General features: G+C 32.3%; 3 protein-coding genes and 1 pseudogene across 4 annotated transcripts in view; 3 read left to right on the forward strand and 1 right to left on the reverse strand.

The window, feature by feature from the left end:
* The first annotated feature begins 606 nt into the window (after positions 1–606).
* Positions 607–4,427, forward strand: LOC138181290 (uncharacterized). Its single transcript, XM_069116026.1, has 5 exons — positions 607–1,185; positions 1,406–1,612; positions 2,427–2,679; positions 2,739–3,270; positions 3,370–4,427. The coding sequence occupies exons 2-5, from the start codon at positions 1,597–1,599 to the stop codon at positions 3,877–3,879; spliced, it is 1,311 nt and encodes a 436-aa protein (XP_068972127.1). The 5' UTR covers positions 607–1,185; positions 1,406–1,596; the 3' UTR covers positions 3,880–4,427.
* A 627-nt stretch (positions 4,428–5,054) lies between these two features.
* The window catches only part of LOC138180785 (uncharacterized), a 212,891-nt gene continuing 195,723 nt past the window's right edge, over positions 5,055–22,222 (forward strand). The window contains exons 1-6 of the mRNA XM_069114971.1: positions 5,055–5,346; positions 5,457–5,538; positions 6,703–6,751; positions 7,148–7,215; positions 7,597–7,664; positions 7,951–8,054. The gene's annotated coding sequence lies outside the window, so the exon portion shown is untranslated. The remainder of the gene's footprint in view (positions 5,347–5,456; positions 5,539–6,702; positions 6,752–7,147; positions 7,216–7,596; positions 7,665–7,950; positions 8,055–22,222) is intronic.
* On the reverse strand, positions 11,745–19,000 carry Pvf1 (PDGF- and VEGF-related factor 1). 2 transcript variants are annotated; one of them, XM_069114576.1, is made up of 6 exons: positions 18,619–19,000; positions 15,836–15,929; positions 13,605–13,816; positions 13,417–13,527; positions 13,018–13,199; positions 11,745–12,520 (listed from the first exon to the last, which is right to left on the reverse strand). In XM_069114576.1, the coding sequence occupies exons 1-6, from the start codon at positions 18,775–18,777 to the stop codon at positions 12,367–12,369; spliced, it is 912 nt and encodes a 303-aa protein (XP_068970677.1). In that variant the 5' UTR covers positions 18,778–19,000; the 3' UTR covers positions 11,745–12,366. The 2 variants fall into 2 exon arrangements, with proteins under 2 accessions (XP_068970677.1, XP_068970678.1); XM_069114577.1 differs by having other exon boundaries at positions 12,382–12,520; positions 12,942–13,199.
* On the forward strand, positions 14,065–15,435 carry LOC138181234 (uncharacterized; annotated as a pseudogene).

A 22,222-nucleotide genomic window follows, 5' to 3' on the forward strand; every position in this document is an offset into this window, starting at 1 on the left:
TATCGCGCGACGGAAATCGTACGTTGGATTCGCTGGAATTATTGAATTACGCGGAGCTTCAATAAAATCAATGAACGCTATCCAATGAACGCTGAATATTGAATTTTCATCCTCACCGTCGTCGATCACCAACGGTAAATCAATTACGTAATAAAAATAAATGAAATGCAAACCTCCAATTTGTGCATACAATATGGTTGTAGAACCTCTAATTGCAAAATTATATTATCATTTACTTAGCCGGGTCGAACAACTCGGTTCATATTCTTTGGAAACTCGCGAATTACAGGCAACAATAAATAGTCTTTTAATGCAAAATAATAACTCAAAATTGCTATTAAGAATTACATATAATTGTTCGTAATTGTGTTCTTAAGATTTAAGATCAAAACAAAATAAGTCGAGAAATCGGCAGTTAAATACATTTTGATATGATTGCAGATAGGTGTATGTGATATGTCATTAGTTGTTATTAATATTTAACTTATTAATAATTTATTTTTCTGAAAAAATGATTTACACTGATATCGTATATGTGGCGACACCTATTATTCACGAGTGAAAGGTATAATGTTTCATTGTCAGCAAGAAGATGGCAGTAAAATAAGGTAAACAATATCCAATTGCTGGTAATATTTTTTGCATACATACAAAAAACATAAATGGACTTAAAATAAACATTTAACGAAAGTTTTTTAAGAAATCACTTAAATGTCACATTAAGTACACGAACTGCTTCGTGATCTTTCAGATCTAAAATACTAAAGAAAGCTTTCATATTCGCAATTTATTGTATAAAGATAATCGAACAAGTAATATATATCGCTTCATGGTAAATTTTATTACAAAATATCTTACAATTGTATTTTGTCTTTCATTGTGATTTTGAGTGAAATTTTAGTACAAAGGCATTTACATAATATTGAAATATTTTGTACATTGTCTTGTCCATACATAATTGTTACAAATGTGATCGACTGATTTGGATATTTTTCGCGCCATTTGAGGCTGTAAGCATTTGTGAAGGATCTTTTTACTTTTTGTATTGCTCCATTATTTTAGTTTAATTTTATAAAAAAAAATGGTGTAAACGATTGAGTCCTAACTTTATTACAATGGAACAGTTATTGAAACGTTCAAGAGTTACAAAAGAATCGACTATTTGTGATATTGCATCTTCTATAAGTAAGTGAATGTTTTTATAAATGAAGTTAATTATGTGATAAAACATGTTACATATATCGTTAAATATTTTCTGTGTATAAGTTTTGCAAATTTTCAATCTTAGCATCATGTTTTCAAATTGCTTACACTTTAAATAAAAGTGAGGTTATGTGTGTAGTTTCTTTCAATTTGTAAACACTTTTGCTACTATAAATCATCAATCTGTTACATAATATTTCAGGGGAAATATCTGAATCAGTTTCGTCTGTAAGTGAGAAACACAGAGCTCTTTTGAAAGTTAATAAAGCATTGGTGTTATATATACAAAATAATAAAAAAAGGCAACAGATTCAAACTCTAGATGACATACAATCTGATTTGGAGCAAACAAGATTGGAACAAGAATAATAATTATAACTTATTTATACGATAATGTACAAACACAATAGTTAGTAAAATATCTTTTATTAATTGATGTAAAATAACAAATGTAAGTTCTATGCATTAAATAAATATATTTCCTCATATCACAATGTTTTTATTTATATATAAAAGTACATTCATTCATAACTTATAATAGTGTATAGGTACTATTATAATATAAATACTATAATTATATGTTGTGTATCTATGTGTATAACGAAATGACATAAAGGTAAGAGATTAAATTAGGTCTGTGCAATTAAATACCTGCTTTATAAAATTATGATTCAGTCTATAAATCGTTATTCTTATTTGTATTAGGATCTGGTTTATGTTTTCTTGTCAAATATTACCTGACCTCTTTTTATGTTTGTCTGAATTTATAACCAATCCCTTCTGTAGATAGAGATTAAATTTCAGGCAATAGTAATTGCTGATATCATTTTTAAGTATTCGATGTTTCAAACAATATCTTAGCATTTTGCTTCCTTTTTTACAATGAAACATATATGTGCCATTAATAAACACGCAGTGTACATTTGGGAAAGGAAGATAGCATTTTATTTTGATTGTATTAAATAAAGTGATTATGTAATCAAGATGTTTTTGGAACTATCTGATTTAGCTGGAATTGCCTCCTCACTATTCAAGAGTAATCTGCATTTTTCCATTTTCTTCGGAAGAAAACGCGTTAAACAGAAAGTTTGTCATCCTGAATGTTTCCCTCTTGTTTCCCCTGAATTCCTGTTCGAATGTTCGAACGTTCAATCTATTTTTTGTGGTTTGATCTAAAAAATAGTTGGGACCATTCCACCCTAAGACTTGTTGCCCTTTTTTAGGTAGTTTATCAATGGAAAGCCATACGCAAGCTATTTCATTCGCGAATAGTTATTTCGCTTTGGTCGATGGTCTTGTTTCTGGTTTAGAAAGTCAGCTCTCGAAGGATGTGGTCCTCTATTGGTTTGGCAGTTTGATCAAAGGCAGGAAACATGTGTCTACCTTCTTGCGAAGTCGTAAACTGAATTCAAGGCATATATTCTCACATATTATATCGACCACTGATATCAGTTACGAAAAGGAAAGGTTAACTCGGTAAGAATACGTGAAAATTACAGATTTCATGGAATGAGAAGAAACAATTTTAATTTTAGAAATAAAACTTTAATTAACATTAGGTTTTTGTATAGGAACAAGCTTTGTTCGTGTCATTATCGAAAACAGCAAGAATGTCAAACAAGACATAATAATTTCGTCAATGATAATAGTACAATATGCGAGCCGTTCCTCCAAGAAATGGAAACGTCATTGTCGACGTGTGACGTCATAACAGACATTAATCACAACGAAATCCATGTGAAGGAAATTGGCGCAGTGGACGACACGTTTTACAATCTAAGCGAGGGTGATCTCTGCAATCTTTTCAAGCTCGACATCTTATCGACCGACATAGAAGAAATCGAGCATAGCATTAATAGGATAAAATTGAAAGAGGAAATGGTACCAACCATCAAGAGAAAGTGTAGTCGAAGAGATAAACACGATATCGTTCAAGTTAAGTATGTGGAGGCAAACGGCGAAGTAGAATTCTCCCGAAAATTTTACAAACTAGGCAAGAATTTTTTTTCTCGTTCTACAATAATGGTCTACAATAATAATCAACAAACAGTAATGAGAATCATTGTTTGACTTTTATAATTATCTCCACATAATATTCAGATTTTTTTCATGTTCCGAATTTTAATTTCAATAGAATTAATCGGGTTAAACTTGTTTCATTGAATCGTAGGTTCCTGGAAAACGTATATCTCACGTCTCTCTACAGCTACTCTTCACACTTGGAGGCGGCCATGTAAATTGCAAATTGCATATACCATCTCGTCTCAATGTCAAACCTCGGAACAATCGTGTGAAACTAAAAATGTCACGGCACGATTCGTACAGCCTAAAGTCAGACTACCCAGTCTACAGGAGATTAATGAAATTACTAGTAGACTAGTGCCCAATACGAATGAGTTCGGTGGATTTTTGAAGGATGCGGATTTCTTTGAGGATTATAAAGGCTTTCTAGGAAATGTGAAAATGGAAATGGCAATTAATGATCCTTGTATGTCATTATCCACTGCTCAGTATGTTAAAAATAAACTTGTCTTTAATAAACCGTCCATCAATATGGATGATCGCAATGGTAAAGGCAAAAAAAAGTTCGCTTTTAATTATAAGATTCATCTGATAATATATCAGGATATTGATATATGTAACATGAACGAGTGTTGCACAATTTTAAAAGAATGAAATTTGAAGAGGGGCAGAAGTATAGCGCTTGATGTGCAAAAAATAATCCCTTTTCTGCTTAAATAGTATTAGAAAAATCTTTTTCAGGCAGATGATATCTTTGGAAAAAGATTAAGAAACTGTTTCTTTTTTACTTTTATAATTAGTAAATATTTTTCGTAATTTTTCTTTATTTCTACATAAGTCCACACGTAAGTTTACGTAGTTGCGAATTTTACGCTTACAATGTACTTAAGTACACATATTATGTCTGTTTTTTTCTGTTGTGATAAACTGAATGATTTTATGTTCACCAGTAATCAAGCTTAAATGAACCGATCACTAGAAAATACTGCTTAAGTTAACATGTTATCTAAGTCAGCAATATTTGCCATGGTCGCAGGTGATTAACCTATTATAACTTATTCTTTAAATACTCAGAGATTTACGAAGGCAACTGTATTTCTCTCGTCCAGTATCAAATCTGAGTTAAAATATATTTTTTTATTTAGCATTAAGTATGCAATTTTTGTTTTCTTTTAACTCGAATAAAATCCAATCTTGAAGATACCAACTTTGTCAGTCTTTTTTTCGAATTGTCACAAATTAACTAGTGTTTAGTACATTATCAGTCAAAATTTGAAATACCACTTTTTTATTTATACGTATATTAAATTGTTAATTTTATTATTCATTCGAAAGCGAGGATTTTTTTGGCAAGAGAGATTACGAAATAAAATTGTGAATTGAGTACATATATCGCGTTGAAAGTTTTAGTTTTAGCTTTTAAATATTATCTATATTTGGATTGATCATTGCAATGGCTCTTAAAGAACTTTGATCTTTATATAAAAATTCAACTATTTCGCCATATTTTTGTTCTATTATAATATTTTCTTTCCATTTATTGATTCCTTAGATTCACTCATACTATACAATTCTTATATACTATATAATTCTAATATAATCTAATATAATACTATATAATTCTAATAATAAATAATCTCCAAAGTTTATTAAGAATGTACGTATCTAATCGTGTAAATAATGGTCTCATAATACGTATGTATGTATATATAAAAGTTTCTGTTACTCTGTGAAAAGTAATGCGTATAAACATGCCAACTCATGTTCCAAAACAACACAATACATACAATGTTTACGAATGTAGACCCCCCCCCTCACATTAGGAATTGCGTGGCGAAACTGGAGAGCAGATCATTTAGCTGTCGAATTTCAGTGCGGTAACATATTACGTTGTATTATGTCTGTAACGTATTCTAACCTTTTGGTGGCGTTCCTTTGCTTTTTCATTATTCTTTTACTACCACTTGTATCTCGCTATTAACATTGTTTAATTCATACACGCGTTTATTTAACAATTCATTGAACATCAAGATAACGGAATTAAGTAGCTTTTTTGAAATTTTCTGTGTTGATTTTTCTTCGATCACTGTTCGATTGCTGGCATTATCGGTGTCATGTATTGTAAGCTTTTGTAATGGAATATGAATTTGATTATTGTTTTATTTGAATATATATTTGTCATCACTCTATACATTTGTTTTAGGTTTAACTTTTGGTTCTCTTTTGTGCAGGTAATTAGTTGATTGCAGAAATGAGTCGAATTACATCGAAGTAATATGAATAATTAACGTATGGACGCCACAATGATTAATGGTAAATCCGATGAATCTTCATAAAAATGTCATAACAATTAATTTATTTTAACAAAGATAGACATATATAAATGATTATATCGTCTTTTTGTTGAGGCATAGGTAATATTTGGTACATATAAGTTTCATACTTAAATTATATTTGATATAATTATATTGAATATGTATATTCGATATACAATAAATTTACCATACATAATGTCCTAATTATTTGAAATACTAAGATGAATATAAGAAAGGTTAAATAAATCATTTTAATTGGAATATATGTAATCATTTTCTTATTTCAAACGGATTAAATGAATCATTTTATTGTTTCAATTTATTCTGTATTCTGAAATGTAAAATTCTTGATAGTTTAACAATAGCCTTATGTAGACAGATCTTGTAACGTAGAAATCTTAATAGTTTCACAATAGCTTCAATTATTTCGATAAATATAACATTCGACCATTCAATTCAAATCTTTCACATTTTGCTATATTACGATGAATTTGCTACAGTTAATGTCATATATGTTTGCAACTTATAGTTTTTTCTCAGAGGTGGCGCGTAATTAGACGCTCAGTCGCTTCAAACTAAGGTTTCGCGCGCGTTTTTGCGTAGTGTTGTACTTCACTCATATTTAGTTCTGAAATTTTTATTTCTTGCAAACATGTTGGGATATTTGTAACAAACCACATAGAATATTAGTGGAGTGAGTTTTATGCTCTATTAACGAACAATTACAGTATAATTTTTATAAATGATTGTATCACGTTCGCGGTATTCATAGACATTCTTCAATGTTGAGAAATATTTTGTAATTTGCAACTAATAACTGTAACATATATTCCAATTTCTTAATAATCATTTCTTAACTGTAGAAAGATAGCAGTATTTTTTAAACAAACGCTCGATAGAAAACCTCTCCGCCAACTAATTAATTTTCTTTTCAGAGAATATTTGTGACCGCGCGCAATGCAGTTGATAGTCAGTGTTTGTTGTGCAGTAATTTATTTCAATATTTTCGAATCGTGGTAGCTTTGATTAAATTCAATTAAGCAATCGCATGTGAAGTCACACAGTAAGATATTAAGTAAATTTGCAACACGGTCGCGTTAACGCAATCTTTTATTTTTTCTTTTTTATATATGTTTTTTTAAATATATGTTTTCATTATTAGAGTCAGTGCATCTTTCAAGAGGATAAAGCCTCTCCAACAGCTCAAGAATGTTAGTATATGTATTTGTATATTGCATTTCAATTTATTCAGTTTTGTTGTATTTTGTTTGAACTACTGTTGGCTAAAAAGTGAAAATGTTTGATAATGTGAAAAATTATAAATGCTTTTCTACTGAAATGAGAAGATTAAAAACGTTAACAGTCAATTATAAAATAGAAATGTCTGACGTTCATCAGAAATCATTGAATTCTAAATTTTCAGATTACAAACTTTTATATTTCAGTTCCAATTTCCATACTTATACTAGAATTTATTGAATTATCAGTTTCATTATTACTAAAGTCTCAAATTTAAGAACTTTCATCTTTTATTATCTCAGATATTTTAAATAATCAACAAAATATGCCTTCAAAAACAAATCTTAATATTTTATGTACTGTTACAGATATCTCGAAGCCTCAGTTTCTTCCTGTTCCTTGAGGAAGGTCTGACGATAGCTCAGTAGCCAAGAATGTAAGTATATATCTTTACTTTATAGTTAAATTAACTCTAGTTTGTATATTTTGCTTCAAATACTACTAATTAAGAAACAAAATTTAATTGAAAATTTGGGAGATTAGGATTCCTATTCTTCTATTGAAATAAAAAAGATGTCAAAGTCCTAATATTGAATTATAAGATACAAATGTCTGACATGCTTCAGAAATCATTAGATTTTTAATTTCTAGGTTCTAAAATTTTATATTAGTTTCAATTTTTATATTTGTTAAAGTTTATTAGAACTTCAAACTTTATTATAAGTAAACTTTCATCTTTCATTATTTCCAAATTGTTTAAATAATCAGCACTCTGTTTTTAAGGACAAATTGTAATGTTTCATGTTATGTTTTACAGATCTTTTACAACTCTCATTTTCTTCTATTCTTTAAGGAGGATCTCACTGTGCTACAAAAGCTAAGAATGTAAGTAATTTTACACACTGTGCTTGAATTAATTTTATTTTCTATAATTTTCTTTCAAATGAAGTAAAATGTAGAATAACCTAAAGTTTCAATAATAACTATAATAATAAGTAATAACTATCAGATGAAAATATATGTCTGATATGATTAAAAAATTATTAGAGATCCAATTTTTATATTAATATTTCAAGTTTAATGAATAGCAATCTTTTATTAGTTCAAATTTCTCAAACAATTAACTCTGTGCCTTTAAGAGCAAATTATAATATTTTATGCTTTGTAACAGATTGTTCACAGCCTCCATTTTTACCATGTGTTTTTCAATGATTGAATTGCTTGATGATAGACTTGACTTCCGCTGATCCAGTGCAACGTTCTCCGCGTTTAATGGTGGGCAGCATGCACTTTTGTTCCTCCAGTCACTCAATCATGTCGTAGGATGAATGGTCCGAATCGACACGGGTGACTAGTTGTATTACGTAGAATTTTTTGCGAGCATAGTGACCGCGGATATTTATTATATCCGTGAGTAGTAACATTTTCTTGTCTATATCTATTTATTAGTTCAGGATAGGTTTTCTTGCACGTCGCGTTTTTTAATTTTGATAACAATACATTGTGAATAATAAAGAACTAGTATGGATAACGTAATATTGACAATTGATATATGTATATGTGATTGAAAAGATTAAATATTTATATGAGCATGTATTTGTATGAATAAATAAATATTCGAATAGACAACGGATATTAAAATGATTCTGAGTATTTCAAAGCAAAGAAATCGGACACCCTTCGATTTCGTCACTGTGAAAATTACGATAATAATAGAAATCATTATAATAATTATTATAATAATGTTATTGACAATACTTATCTTCCATTTTATAATAGTATTGAACAACTTTATTATTCGAGTTCCATATTCAGTATAATTTCAATAGAATTTGAAATTGAAATATGAAGATATAAACGTTCAGTCTGTCTAAGAATGCATCAGTTTTCATGTGCAAGAAGACACTTCACAGACATTTCACTTAGAGTTCACTATTATTCATTGAATTTAATAGTATATATTTGCATTCAATCCTAATTTGTTTTTTAATAGATACGTTCTTTATTAATTTCTTTCATTCAAGTTTAGCAATTTAGTAATTCGCTAAATTAACAAAGTAAAGTATAGAGTTATTAAAGTTGGAAATAAAATGGAAATGAAAAATCAAAGAATATTAGCCCGTTAGATACAAACTATACCAAATAGATACTCTGATCATAATTTTAGCTCAGGATTTTCAGGTTTAACCCATTCCATGTTCATCGCCAAAACCTCACTCACGTGCCCAGGTGCTACTTGGGTGGGAGAAAGGCAATGGGCATGATGAGGATACTTTATAAGCTGAACAATTTCTCAACGACTGACATTGCGTTAGCGTATCGTGCCCGACGTATTTTCTACATTGTGTGTGTGGTTAGGCTGTGGAATTGCGTCGTCGTTCTTATGATTCCAACCATTATAACTTTAATTTTACAATATACAATGAAAATATTTAGATATGCTATTAAATATAACATATAATAAACAGTAATATTCAATTACAACGGCATCAAATTACCATTTATTCCAACGATATCTCTCAATTTCTCCAAATGACATAACATGTCAAAGATTAAGAATGCTTATATAACATGATCATGAATACTAATTAACATTAACAATATTCGATATATAATATCCTACACGTATCTTTACCATATTTTACGCAATAGTCGCTAGCCATCGTCAGTCGATTTCAGGAAAATGGTATGTAAATTAGAGTGTGAAAGTTGTGTGGAACTCGAGTGTCGAAGGCGTCCCGGGACGTCTCTCTAGTGTAGGCTTTTGCGCTCGAGTTATGTGTGAGAACCGTGGAGCGAATGTGTTGGTGTGCTTGTTTTGCAATTTTTTAAATATAGGGCTAGGTAGGATAGGTAGCATACTTTCTGGTATGTGTGTGTATTAACACAGTAACAGTCTGTGATCGGGTAGGCGCGTTTTCGCGTGTTCAACCTGTTTCAGGAAATTTGATTTGAAAAAACGATAGTGAAGCTGGTACCACGAATGGCGCATTCCATTTGTCTCTGGCTTTGTCTATCGATTTTTCGAATTTCGCGGACGTGGACGCGAGTAGGGAGTAGGTTTCGAAACGAACGTTTATCTATTGCTCGAGCACGCACATGCGAGCAATGAACGATCATTACGATCCTTAGTCGTCCATGTGCATCTGAGTCAGCTTCCGTGATATATTTTTTTATTTCACTTTTATAAGTATAAGCACCCGAAGAAAGAAGAGGCTACGAGCCGAAGAGGCCCGGCAAATTTACCATGGAAGAGGGCAACTATTAATGTTTTTCCATCCTCTGGATCATCCAGGGCATGGAAAATCATTCTCGTTACTACTTTGTCACTATGCTCGTTATATATAATAATATGTAATAATTTTTATTAAATTTGTTTTAAGAATTAGTGTTGCGGTCTTTCATCGCGATTGTTTTAATTAGTTCTTTAGTTAGAGTTGCGTTGATGAATGATCGCGGTTTTTGAAGTAGTGTTGCGCCTATATCAAGCCCAATTTTCTTTCACTAGACTGTGAAAGAACAGTTTCTCCTGAATCATCTGATGCAGCATTACACTCGTTATTAACGTTATGAATATTTAAATACGAGTGCATACATCAATATGTATAACTAAGACATCCTACTTTTGCTTTTGAGAGTTTTCTAATTTTTTGTTTGCTTTTTTTACTTTTAGTAGTTAATTATATTAATTAATACTTGAAAATATTATATGAAGCACTCTTCGTAATTTATATTGAGAATTTTCGATTTTACATTTAGCTTTACTGAATTAGAGTCGCGAGAAAGAAAAGGTAATCCACTCATAGCCTGTTGTTTGGAATTATATCGAGTGTCTGTTGATCGTATTCTGATGGCCATGTTGGCCACTGATTCGTTCACTTCTTCAGCACACCCCGAATTATCATAGTGTTTGTTAATGAAAATACTAGTAAAATATGTTCGTTTGTCAGTAATGAATATTGTTTTACTATGAGTATTTTTTAATAGCATCTCAAATAATTTTTCTCTTCATTTGTATGTAATTCATTACATACATACATTAGCCTCATAGAATTTTACCAAATTTTTTCTGTTTGAGTTTGTTTCAGGATTCATTGTAAGATTGGCAAAAGAAGACTCGTATCCCATATAATGTCCTATGTAGTTTTCCATTTTTTCTTTTTGTAACTTTTGGACTTTTGTATATGATTCCCACAATAGATCCTTAAATTTTTATATAGACAGGACTCATAGAAAAGCTTTCAGATTTCTATAGGTAGGGTTTGCAAATAATCTTCGTTTTCGTTTAAATTATTTTGAAGATTGTTTCAGGAATTGCTTTAGGACGAATAAAAAGAGATACACAAAGTAATTCAAAGTATGTACATGGGAAGTATTCAAAAGTGTATAGAAATCATTTCATACAATACCTCTCTTCCCTGTCCCGTTAGTATAGTCAGATATTTATGTAGGTAGAGCTCATGAAAATTTTAGATTCTTACCAAGCATGTTAAATTAGATTTTCAATTAGGTAGGGTTTATTGAAATTTGTAAATGAGATGCTTCTAATTTGGGATTGTGATTAAGTAGAGTATTTTTGATACTGCTAAGAAACGACTGTTTCTTAGGAGTATTAATCTGGGCATAAATAAATGTTTTGTAATTAAATGCATGCATAATCAAGGGTGGTATTTAAAGCAGATAAAATAAGGTAAGGTAGACAGGTAATTTGAATGTTTTGGTTTGATGTCTTGCAAATGTACAACAAACGGGGAATTTGTTCAACTTTTTAAATGCAGAATTAATATATTTTTGCATGAAAGGATCTTGGATAGGAAGGGCTTCCATTTGCATCAAACCTACACGTGTTGAGACGTAGGCAATCAGTATTATTTCATATATAGAATTATTAATTACATGATAATAATATGACAATAATACGATTTTGATTGATTGACTGCGATTATAATTGTACTATGCGGAACATTTATAGCTGAAAAATTTAATTTATATTTCTTGAAGTTTAGCCTACGATATACAAAATTGTACATAAGTTCTACATATAAATAAATTTTGCAATAAATAAATTTTGATTTTCGATTCTCATCCTGCCCGGCGAATATTAGAACGTTGATGAACAATTCAATTCGAAAGATGCAGAACTCCTTTAAATGTTAATAAAACAACGATTTTATACATATACAAAACGATCGAAAGTGGCAGTAGTCGAATAAGATCAAGATAGGATAGATCGCAATAATTGTTAACTTTTTAAAATTACAATATATAAAAGTTGTATAAATAAAATACCTTTTGCTAATTGATGCTAAAAAGTGTAGCTAGTACCATATGCATGGGATAATTATATTTGTTTATATCACAGTGCGTTTTAATTTTAAGGGTAAATTCATTTATACCTTACAAGAATGGATTAATAATACATATTATGTAAATACTGTAATTATATATTGTGTGTGCGTGTATGTATGTGTGTGTGTGTGTGTAGCAAAATGGCACAAAGGTGAAAAATTAACCTAAATAAGTGCTATTAAAATAGCTGTCTTATAAAAGTCTTATGATTCACATTTAGTTTATAAACGGAAGACTTCTATTCTGGATCTGGTTTAGGTTTCCTCCTAGGATCATTTGCATCTAGAGGAATTATTACTGGTGGTTCATCTGGTTTTTGTGTTTGCCCAAATCTATAATCAGTCCCTTTCGTAGATGTAAACCAGGATCTAGATATCGGTAATTGCTCACATCTGAAATATTTTTGAGTATTAAAAGTTTGAGATTATGTTTGAGCCTTCAACTTGCTTCTTTATAAAAAAAATTATTTGCATGCTGTTAATAAACACACAATGTGCATTGATGAATTCATTCATTAGAAGAAAATAATATTTTACTTCAATTGATTCAGCTGAAGTAATAGTTTAATTACCTCATTCTTGTAACGTATAAAAGCAAGCGCAGGGTGGAAACAGGGATACAATAGATTCTCGTCAATGCAATGATTGATTTAAGATAAAGTAGCAGTCAAATGTGTAGTGGTCGCATAAAAGAATTAAAGAAGATAAGCTATGAGGATAGGCATTAGTTCTTGCGAATGAAGCAGAAAAATAAAGTTATTAAAAAAAAAAAAAAAGAAATTCCAAAAAACACAGTGTAACGCGCGCAGCTTACAAGATATATAGAACAGTAGAGAACAGTGAGGATAGTGTGCTCTTATTTCCATTCTTCTACTGGAGAACGTTCACACCTGCACGTATTCTGGTTGTAAAAGTAGCCGGTCGAACATTCATGTGCGTTTCTACAAAAACAGTTACAATGTACCGAATCCCAGATTTTATCTGGGTGCTCAATACATTTCGCTCGATCGTCCGTGTTGCTGCACATGCATCTACATAAGTTTTCCTTATAAACCTGCTTGGGCGTACAATCCTGAAAAAAGTTTATCAAATAAAATAATGTAGATTCTTTCTTTCTTAAATTTTGAATTTAATATTCTTTAGCTCTCTAACGTATAAATGCATTCGGCGTGTATGATGAAAGTGTAATGAAAATTATAACGTTAAAGTTATCACGGATTGTTGAGGTGTTGAGCGGGTTGTACTAGTTTAAGGAGGAAGATCTCAATTATTGGCTATTGTCAAATTACCGATGCTTTTATTACGCAGTCACATTCGCATCTGATGTGCTCATCTATTGGTACGACTTGTTTGCCTTGGTACTCGAATTTACCTTGCGCTGTCAATTTTGCCAGCATGATCTTCAAACATTCGTAATATGTAATTATTTCGAACATTATTGTTTATCTGTAATTATATATTTATCGAGCTGTCTTACTTCAAAATTTCGGGTTTCTATTTCCTTTGGCTGACAAGAGAGTAACTCGTTTCCGCAACAACCTGAGCATCTTTTGACTCGTGTACACCGGGGAAAATAGACGATAGACGGATCGTTAGATTGGTATGTAGGAATTACGGTTGGTGAAGGCTCACAGTTAGCTTGCTTTGCCATTTTACTATTCGAGCGTTGTACAGGTACACCCATTCTGCCTAAAAGAGAAGGTATTAGACTGTTAAGCAAAAGGTCGGATCGCGATTCTGATCCTGAGTTAGTCAGAGAATTTCCCTTCGTTTCCTCTGAATTCCTGTTACATCCAGTTCAGTGTGGTTTCTGTGGTTTGACGTAAAAAGTAGCTACTTGGAAATTTTCTAGCGTAGAACTTGTCACACCTTTTTACGCAATTTAAAAATGGAGAAACACGCGCAAACTATTTCATTCGCTTTAACTATTCTTCATTCGAACTATCTATTTCAATAGTTATCTCGTTTTGGTCGATGATCTTCTTTGCGATTTAGAAAGTCAGCTGTTGAAGGATGTGGTCTCTGATTGGTTCGGCAGGTTGATTCGCAAGGTAGGATAAACGTGTCTGCCTTCATGGAAGCTTATAATACGAATTCTAGAAATATGTATTTTTTCAAATACGATATCAATCGCTGATATGTCAACTGCAGTTACAAAAAGAAGGAGGAGGAAGAATGTTAATGTTGGAAAAAGATTTTACAATATTACAGCAGATTAAGATTAAGATCTTTATGAGGAAACATATTTTGCTTGTATCACCATGGGAAGTACCAAAAATACGAAAAAGATGATAGTAATTTTACCAGTAGTCATAATGAGGCAATCTATAAGCCTCAGTTCTTTCAAGAGACGGAAATGTCATCAACGTGTAACGTCATAAGAGACTGTAATCAGAATGAAATCCATGCGAAGGAAATTAGCGTAATGGACGACACATCTTACGACTTAAGCGAGGGTGATCTTTGTAATCTTTTCAAGCTCGAGATGTCGTCGTCGACATAGAAGAGATCGAGTAAAGCATTAATAGGATAAAATTGGAAGAGGAAATTGCACCAACCATCAAGAGAGAGTGTAGTCGAGAAGATGGACACGATGTCGTTGAAGTTAAGTATGTACAAGCAAACGACGAAATAGAATTGTCGCAAAATTTTTTGGAAATAAGATAAGGATTAATACTCTTCGTTTATTTGTCTTGTACAATAACGAGAATTATTTATTAATCTATGATCGTGTTCATATAAAATAATGGACAAACAGTAATGAAGATTATCGTTTCATTTTATGACCATCTTCATATAATCATATCTTTTTGTACGACTCAAGTTTTTATTTCGTTACATTTAAGCGGTTTAATCTTACGCGTAGATCTTGGTCACGTCTAATTTTCGCATTTAAAAGGCGAGCATGTAAATTGCAGATTGCGTATATCATTCCGCTCGATAACTCAACCTTGGAACAACCGTATAAAACTAAAAATGTTACGGATACGATTCGAACAGTCTAAAGTGAAAACTACCACCCAGTTTACAAGAAATCAATGAAATTACTAGTAGATAGGTACCTAACATGAACGATTTCGATTGCTTTTTGAAGGATTTTGATTTCTTTGAGGACCATGAAGACTTCCTGGAAAACTTGGAAATGGAAATGGCAACGAAAGATCCTTGTATGCCATTATTGCCACTCTCCTTGTCTTTAACAAACCGTCATTAGTGTAGACGATCGTAACCACAAGAATAAGAAGAAGTTTGTTTTAAGATTTATCTAATAATATTTATATCAGAATAGTGAACACGTAAGACGATTCAGTGTTGCACGAATTTAGAAGAACGAAATTTCAAGTCGTATATCTGCAAGTATACGTAAGTTTACTTGCAGAGTATACGCTTATAAGACTTTTATGTTAAGTACGTTTTTTGTGCTGCGGTCAACTGAATGCTCTCATGTTCACTGATAGTCGAGGTTGTTTATACAATGTAATCACTAGAAGATAACACTCAGGTGAACGCGTTTATCTAAACAGACAATATTTGTTGCAGTCATAGCCAATTTACCTGCTGTAATTTCCTACTATATTGCATCGTTATAGTAGTATCATGTCTACGTTACGGATATTTTTTCCTTTCAATATTACCGAGTAAAAATTTTCCTGTAAAGTAACATTCATAATGAACGATATTAATCTATTTAAGAACGTAAACACTTACTAGTAAGGAAGACTTGTGACGGTGATACACCGATCATTTGAAGGAACTCTTCTGGCGAATTGATTCTCTTGACTGTTTCCGATGACTGCGACCGCTGAAAGTAATAGAACATTTTCTTTACGAAAGAAAAAACATAATTTGTGGAGAAATTTTTACGTTCTCTATTTGTTTCGAGATTATCTTTTTTTCGTTATCTCGATTAGTCAATACCACAACTGATAATGGTAAAATGATACAATGCTATTGCCAATAAAGCCCCGATTAAGAAAGAGCTGTTGCACAATAATGTACTAATTAATAATATTAATGAACTAACAAGTTGTAAATCGTAAATGTTTCTTTCACAATTTTATTTGTAAAATTTCGTTTGTTACATTACCATATTTGTTATTATAAAGTAAGAAAATTGATTAGTTCCAATAATTTGTAACCTGAGATTTGCAAAATATCATTAATACTATTAGTTGAATTGTGCAAGACGAACCAAAAACCAGGTAGCTGTTTTCCTGGAAAAACTTAGTCATTCTTGCATTCTATTAGATGCACGTTCGTTACACGAAACCAATTTTGAGAAGAAAAGGCATGTTAATCAGCCACCTGATTCTAATCAGGAATTCCAATGTTTTGTCATGCATATTAAGCAATGAAGAATTGAAAGGAACATTGGTTAGATAACAGTTATGCGCGTATCATGTACTGACGTATCATGTTCTCAACAATGCGTTAAGATCTCTAATATGGGTCATATGATATCGAAAAATAGGAGTTGCTATGCTACCGTTCGTGCTATTAAAATAATCTAAGGAGACACGATATTTGTTTGGAAATACCCTAGTCTCGAAAAAAATGTACGAACGGTGGAATCTCGATGTAATAATCGGGATATTCCCGCTAATGGCTAATCGATGAATCATCGAATTCGATTGTGTATACTCGTGTGACTAAGGTAATCATGAGAGGTACAAAATGATTTTAGGTCAATCATCCGGGAAACTATAAAAAAGATTAGTCCTTCGCTGCGGCTATATTTAGAATGTTGTTAAAAAGCATTTTTTACGTCTTGATCACTGGTATGAGACTCCCAACTTTAGCATGTCGAGTCGTTTTTCAACCACACGTTCGCCTTTCCACCTAAAACTGGTTTTGAACAAGCTACTATCGTGTGCACACTAAAAACTCTGCAAAACGTTGAACCGATTTCTCAGAAGCATCTTCGACGTTAACATTCTGCCTCGATAGATGCGGTTCATTCGTTTCTTTTCGAATTTTTTAGAGGTGACATGACCAGTTAACAATTTATCGTGTATATGTATTTCGTACTATAGTTATCGCACGTATATCGATGAATTGTCAGCGATCTGACACGTTAACTTGAATATTTCCACAGGTGCGGAGGGAATCGGTAACGGTACGAACAGCATTTTAATAAACAGATTACGTATTTCGCGATTTGCATAGCTGAGAAATCCAAGACATTGTACTTTCCAAGAAGCGCTGTCTCTTGACGCTTTACAGGAATTTTATCGCGACTTTTAAAGATCGACTATTACACCTGGCGTTAAACTCGGTCGTATAACCCTATTGTAGCAATGAAATATGCGTTGTACACATACGGTGATGGCGCCGCGATCAAACAAATATTATCTTCGCGAAATGATATTTATGATGACCTTTTGGGGGAATAGATTTCACCTTGCAACGATAGCGTCGCTGTGTATATGTTTTTCAAATCGTAACCTAAATTTCTCTTTGGTTTCAGAGGAATGAGGGTCACATTAGTCAATAAAACTGTACATAAATACGGATCGTTTAGAAACTTTTTAATTTTGTGTTTGTTTTTTTACTTTTTAATTTTATTTCGTTCGTCAAGGGACGAATTTTATCAACTCTCCCTGATAAAATTAACCGTGTTTCGCAAAGTAATCGGCTAGGTATTCGCTCGAACGTCGAATGACGTGTAATCAATTATCTATATATCGATTCACCAACAACGTGACAGGAATCCTAAGAGTGCACCGCGAGGTTTTTTACTTTTCAATCTCGATCTTCTACCTTCATACCTGCTTCTATACCACGTACATCCTTGACATTAGTGTTATACGGCCTTCGACGTCATTCAGATCTTTGCGGGAAAAGCAATCGTGCTCTCGTTCGCAAGGATGTCGTAATATCAATGCCTATCGTCGACAGAAGGAACTGTCAACCGTTTTTCTTACTGTTACTTAAGTTAACGAGTGTACGGTGAAGATAATGGAAGAATAGGAAACGATACGGTAGCAAAACCGAAACGGATGATTGACTTCCGCACAATTCACTAGAATTGATAGCATGTGTCGCATATATTTTTTCGATAATCATCGTGTATTACGATTTTCATGTTAAATTCGTAGTAAAAACATTCCGTTGATCGATCAATTTCAGAAGTATATATTCATAAATATAAGATCATTATTCATAAAGATTAATGGCGTTGCTAAATGTTAACGGTTCGAACGACCAATATATATCTTCGCGTAAAAATACGACGATAAAAAATACGACCTGTGCCAGTTTACGACCCGGTGCCTTTTGCACACGAAACGATCAAATTAATTTTTAAACGTTCGCCACGTACGTTCTTCACAATGCTCCGCGGGATAACATAATTGCGCTATTTACCGAAGTGAAAACGTGGGAGTGTTGCAACGCGGCTCGTGAACGGTCTCTTTGCGTTCCACTCGTGAAATACGAAATATATGTAACGCTTTTCGAATCTCTTCGATAAAATATGTGATCGATTTTACCAATAACAATGCGGTGTTTTCTGCTGTTCTTGGTTCGACCGGAGGCACTGACTGTCTTGGAATTATCTGGTCAGGAAATACTATGTCAGCCTTATGGGGCACCACCAATCCACAAAAAATCACAAGAACGAGCGTTCTGTATCTGATTAAATGCGACATTTTTGCTGTTTTCAGTCGTTTTTCTCCGCGTGTTCACCACAAAAAAAAATGCGAGGATAATTGTCTTTGAACCATAAAATTCGTTCTTTGTTCACGCGAACTTGACGCGTTCAGATGTATCGGCGACGACAGATTTTAATTACGAGAAATAATAATCGCACGTGTTTACGTGACGCTCGGTCTTGCTGTTTGCGATGCACGAGGAAAACGCGAGGAAGTTACACCTGAACAGGTTCGTATGCTCGCGCCGCGATCGACTGCCGAAGCGAGTACGCTCGGCGCGTATTTCTGGCTACACACACGCTAATGCATACGCGCGTATTCTCACACATACGGAGCACGGATCACACGATTTCGCTATAACACCGTAGCAATAGTATCATTTTTGTTTGCGGTAATTACCGATCGTTATCAGCATGATACTGTTTATGAACACGGAGTTATCTGGTCGGGCGGCTAAATTTTTTTTTTTATATTTGCTCAATCTTTTGTCTTATTGAGTCATTAAGTCATAATATTGTTACGACCATCGATTCATAGTGTCGTTAATAACAAACTTGTGCAACGTTGCTAAATGTTCTGATATGTTCAACGTAGACATTGTTAAGTCTACGTGTTACTCAGTCAAATTTTCACGATTACGGGGCATATTAATGCGACGTAGGTGATGAATTTGCATGCGAGATGAAACTATTCCGAGATTGCCCTTCATATTGCGATTATTCAAGGTGCTAATTTATTTAAGTAGAAGTACAATGTGCTGACGTTGAATGTGTAAGTGTAATCACAGTATAGTTATATGCTAGCAATTGTTTTTTGTTTATTAATAATTGCAGCTTAATTTGAAAACGCGATATATCGTATTTGTTTTGTCGAAATTCGAAATTTCCAATGTTTTTTACATTAATCTTTGATAATCGAAGATAGAGAATAGGTTATGTGCCAATCACGCTATATTTTAACGATAGAACTATAAATAAATTGTAACTCTGTTATCCTAAACACGTTATGTAGAATTTTATGCGGGTTTTATCTTGTTTAGAATTAATGTTACTGTTAAGAAAAAACTAAAGACCGATTTTATTATTGAGAATGCAAGCCAAAGGGGGCAGCCATTTTCCCAGCAACAAAGTTTGCGATAGATCGATTATCGCGTGCATATTAAGATCGCGGTCTGTTTAAAAGTACATAAATTCAATTCGATTGAGTTATCTATTTTACGTTGACAAATAATGATTGGAAACAAAACCATGACATAAACTGTGCGTCAATAAATTGTTATTTACTTTATATTTGTGAATCATAAACGTGTACAGTTGCAAAAGAGTAACTGGCTATACATTTTGCAATATTTGATAAAGAATATAGATATGCCATTAATCCTTGATGGTTCGAACGAGTCCAATTAGTTGTTTAAGAACTGTGGAAGAACTTCTTATCTAGACTCGACTGGAACAAATGGAAAAAATAATATACAATTGCACCAGGTATCGAAAGAAATTTTATAATTTTCGAGATTGATCTTTAATAACTTACCTTCTAAAAATGTCTGACATTTTTCTGCATCCCACGTTACGAATGTATCTGTATCCTGGTGGACATCGTCTTCTTTCTGGGAAAGTAAGAGGCCTGGATTCGCTTGCAACGATGAAAGCACACAGAAGAAGGACAAAGATAATGAAACGTAATGGAGCCATCACGTATGCAGAAAATACAAACAATTTCGATAGGACTGTTTTTAAGAACTCGTTAGGTCCTTTAGATCCTAGTTTATTCACCCAGCTATTGTCGAGACAGAAATCGGATACTGAAATACGAGGCAATGAAAATATGTGTAATATATTGCTTTCTGTGTAATTCCCCTTCTCTTTTTCGTTTTATTCAGACTAATTTGCGGTTACAAATCATATCCTGATTACGCACATTGCGGTTTCCACTTGATAATTACGCATGATAGTTTAAAGATATCATAAATTAATTATTAGTAGGTACGTAGTAGGCAAATTTTTTAGACGTCATAGTTGTGTTACTCATATGCATATTAATGAGTTTATTCGCGTTTGGTAATTTAACAAAGGAATGAATTCTGACATTTCGAGCCTAAAATTATTTTTAATAGGTTGTTCTTTATTGATGTTTAAGTATATACCTATAACAATTAGATGAAATTTTATAAGTAAATTACAAAACGTATTCTAGTTCGTAATTTGTATGTAAGTACATATTTTAGAAATTGTAGTATACAGGAAATTGGAATTCACGTGAAAGGTATTTTACCCTGTGTAGATTATTTATCTCTATATGTTAAGTCAGATTCCAATGTCCTACTGACGCGAATGATTTATATATTATAAATTTATATATTTATAAATGATTGATTTAATATAATTGAGATATACGCTTGATATAAAATAATATAAAAATGTCGTTCTGCATAGTTTTTAACGTTTCGATTTATTCATGGAAATTCTAATCGAATTACGAACAAGCGATAAAGCGGTTTCCTTCCTCTTAATCTCGCAGAAATTGATAATTCCAATCTTTTGAGGCCAAGTCTATATCTGCATCGTATCAATGTTTTTTACTTGGTTCTTCTTATATTTCTATTTTAATTTAGAAATTTTTTTACTTTTTCGTTTGAATTGCCGTTTTGCTCGTTAGGTAATCCACTTGTGTTGCATGCACTTCCTTACCGACGTTGCGTTCAGGAAAGAAGAATCCTGTAGGATTTTAGTAAGGATTTAGACGACTTGGGAATTCTTTGTCACGAAGTGTTTATTACGAAGAAATGACTAGAAATCTCGATATAGATTACTGGAAATGATTTTTTATTACGAATGTGGCATCTAGAATTAATTCGAATTTTGAGCAGAAACTACACTTCTATGAAACTATTAGAGCTAACAATATTTCGTCCCATAATTTCATAAATTTATGTTTGATAATTCTATAACTAATAATGAATTCTACAATTCTACAATTCTACAATTCCACAATTCTACAATTCTACAATTCTACAATTCTACAATTCCACAATTCTACAATTCTACAATTCTACAATTCCATAATTTTATAATTCTATAGTTCCGTAATTCTACAATTCCGCAGTTCCATAGTTCTACAATTCTGCAGTTCCATAGTTCTACAATTCTATATATATTTTTTTATAGAAGATTGCTTAAACAGATGATTTCCCCATTTTTGTTTTTCAAAGCATCCTTGTCAGGTAGAATTTCTACTCACTTAAAAGATAGCCCTACAACGATTCCCAATTTTCACTCTGTCCGGTGGACAATTAATCGGGACGTTGATGAAGGATCCGGTTTGAACGCTTTTGTTGTTGCTCTGGAATGGCACGAACTTCTTTTCTACGTTCGATATATTCGGTGTTACTGTATCTGCGATGTGCAAGGATAAAAACAAGATGAATGCTGTTGTCAGTACA

This window comes from Bombus flavifrons, chromosome 6 (assembly GCF_040668555.2).
Source record: "Bombus flavifrons isolate JBK064 chromosome 6, iyBomFlav1_principal, whole genome shotgun sequence".
NCBI classification, from domain to species: domain Eukaryota; kingdom Metazoa; phylum Arthropoda; class Insecta; order Hymenoptera; family Apidae; genus Bombus; species Bombus flavifrons.

What these genes read in the sequence shown, in the direction of transcription:
- LOC138181290 (XM_069116026.1), top strand. An exon ending in GAAAAGGAAAGGTTAACTCG is followed by an intron (nt 2,680 to 2,738) that starts GTAAGAATACGT and finishes TTTTAATTTTAG; the next exon opens with AAATAAAACTTTAATTAACA. An exon ending in CAGTAATGAGAATCATTGTT is followed by an intron (nt 3,271 to 3,369) that starts TGACTTTTATAA and finishes TTTCATTGAATC; the next exon opens with GTAGGTTCCTGGAAAACGTA.
- Pvf1 (XM_069114576.1), bottom strand. Translation starts at nt 18,777, where the DNA reads ATGTCGCATTTAATCAGATACAGAACGCTCGTTCTTGTGATTTTTTGT. An exon ending in AAAACACCGCATTGTTATTG is followed by an intron (nt 15,930 to 18,618) that starts GTAAAATCGATC and finishes TATTACTTTCAG; the next exon opens with CGGTCGCAGTCATCGGAAAC. An exon ending in ACTGCGTAATAAAAGCATCG is followed by an intron (nt 13,200 to 13,416) that starts GTAATTTGACAA and finishes AACTTTTTTCAG; the next exon opens with GATTGTACGCCCAAGCAGGT.